The sequence below is a fragment of the Buceros rhinoceros genome, unplaced genomic scaffold, assembly GCF_000710305.1.
Source record: "Buceros rhinoceros silvestris isolate BGI_N320 unplaced genomic scaffold, ASM71030v1 scaffold10353, whole genome shotgun sequence".
NCBI classification, from domain to species: Eukaryota; Metazoa; Chordata; class Aves; order Bucerotiformes; family Bucerotidae; genus Buceros; species Buceros rhinoceros.
In genome coordinates, this window is record NW_010403082.1 from 84,250 (window position 1) to 86,391 (window position 2,142).

Here is a 2,142-nt window from a genome sequence, read left to right on the forward strand (position 1 = left end):
AAAAAAAAAAAAATCCACTTTTGCCCTACAAACAACGAAAACAGGTTGGGAAAGGTGGGACTTTCAGTAGCGTGTGTCAGCATTCTGTGCATCTTTGACCAAAGCCACTTCCTAACCGTTAGGAAGATTAACTCAGAGAGTGATCCTGTCCCTTTGCAGCTGGAGGTAACCTCACTGTTAAAAATCCCTTCAAGGCAAAAATATCATGGAGGGGGTGGGGGGAAGCCATAAAAAAAAAAAATTATAATAGCCTGACCTGCTTGCCAGCTGCATCAGTATTCAAGTAAAGTTTAAAGTACCTTCGTGGGACTTCAAAAAATATCATGGAGGGGGTGGGGGGAAAGCCATAAAAAAAAAAATTATAATAGCCTGACCTGCTTGCCAGCTGCATCAGTATTCAAGTAAAGTTTAAAGTACCTTCGTGGGACTTCAGAGTCTTGGAGGGTCAGACTGGCTTATTTTAACAAGTGTAATATGCACTTCGAAACAGCCTTCTCATCTGCTTGTTTAAACTAAAAAACAAAACTCAAAAACAAACAGGAGCAAAGGAAAGGTATAGGAAAGGTCTCAGCATCAGTATTAGACTGCAGAGTGTCTTCTTGACACTGACACTTTGATGTTCTTGCCTTCCTTACTAATGTATTAAAATATCGTGAAGTCATGCAGCCATTCTAAATGAGTATTTCAAAAGTCCAGTTTTTATAGAGGTTAACTTGATCACCAGCACAGCACTGGAGAAAGCTGATCTAACGATATCTCACTTACAGAACTCTTCAAGGGAAAATAAGGAAAACAATTCCACAAATAACAATGCCAATTAAAACCACAGAAAGCAAATCGGTTTTTCCTCAGTGTTTTTTCTTAGACATTCTTTCAGAAAAAAAATTTCTTCCCTTACCTATTTGTTTAAAAGTAAATTTTCTAACCAGCCAGATTTTAGAGCTATCTTCCATCTACATGGATCTAAGCTTTTCCATAACTGCCTACAGGGTTTTCAGGGCAGAGGATTCCCCCTCTAAAATTTCAGAGACATCTAAATGGAACCTGCTTGTTTTGTCTTGTTTCTCTCCTTGAATTTCTCCATTCCCCTTAGCATTCCACAGGCCAATTCTACTGCGAGAATTCAGGCGTCTGCATTTGAAAGAAATTTGGACTGAGCAGAGCTTCGCACACTTCACCTTCTCCATGTCCTTTCCATGTAGTCTTTTCTATCTTTACATGTACAAAAACCACAGTTTGTGTAACATTGCTTTAAAGGAAGAAAATAAAACACACACACGCACATACATTGTATTGGTGAACACTATACACTATTTTTTTCAACAGCATAACAGAAAGTTTGACCTACTGTAGGTTGAACATGTCAGGAAGGCTGAATTTTTATGGTTGCCATGCAAGCCACCTTCAAGATAAAACAGGTGAACCCACCCAAGAGCAAATGCAGCTTCCACTCTCAAGCCATTAGACAAATACTGCCTTTCCAGGGGTCAGACTGACACCTCGCCAATTCAGTCAATGCAGTATTTACAGAACCACACTGAGTTGCTTCTGCATCAGTCCTCTGAATCCAAATGCTGTTAAAACCAAAGGGGGAAGAGGGTATTTGACTTGCCTTATTATTATTAATAAGTATCTATTTTAATAACACTTTGAATTTCAATTTACTTCTGAAACCCTGCCCTTTGAGAAGAACACACCCTTTAAGCTTGACTTTTTTTTCAGGCTTCTGTTCCTTTAAAACTCTCTCTTCATTTCGCTGTTCTTTTTCAATTATCTACATAAAACTTGCTTTCTTCCAGCAGAAATGCGGCTGGTGAGCTTGAGCTTTCACTGCACCCGCTCTGTGAAATTCTCTGGGAAAACCCCTCGGCATTGGTCAAGTTCCTTACGCTGGATCCAGTCAGACTCCTTCACGCCCATCAGCCATCCTTCGTCCTGGAGAAGAAGATAGAGATGAGACACTGAGGGATAGATGTGAGCAGGGATTTTTCTTACAGAGTACAGACCGAGGAGGTATCAAGGCATTACCAAAGCCATGCTCATATTTGGCTTGGAGACAATCCAGGAAGAGGATGGATGGGGGAGAATGCTTTTGTACCCTTTTAAACAGGGAGAAGGCTAAATCCCATCAGTATCAGCATG

General features: G+C 40.3%; 1 protein-coding gene across 1 annotated transcript in view; it reads right to left on the reverse strand.

The window, feature by feature from the left end:
- Positions 1 to 1,194: 1,194 nt before the first annotated feature.
- The window catches only part of BIN1 (bridging integrator 1), a gene marked incomplete at its 5' end in the record, with an annotated part of 53,791 nt that continues 52,843 nt past the window's right edge, over positions 1,195 to 2,142 (reverse strand). Inside the window, one exon of the mRNA XM_010132868.1 lies at positions 1,195 to 1,935. Within this exon, the coding sequence (XP_010131170.1) occupies positions 1,828 to 1,935 (108 nt within the window). The remainder of the gene's footprint in view (positions 1,936 to 2,142) is intronic.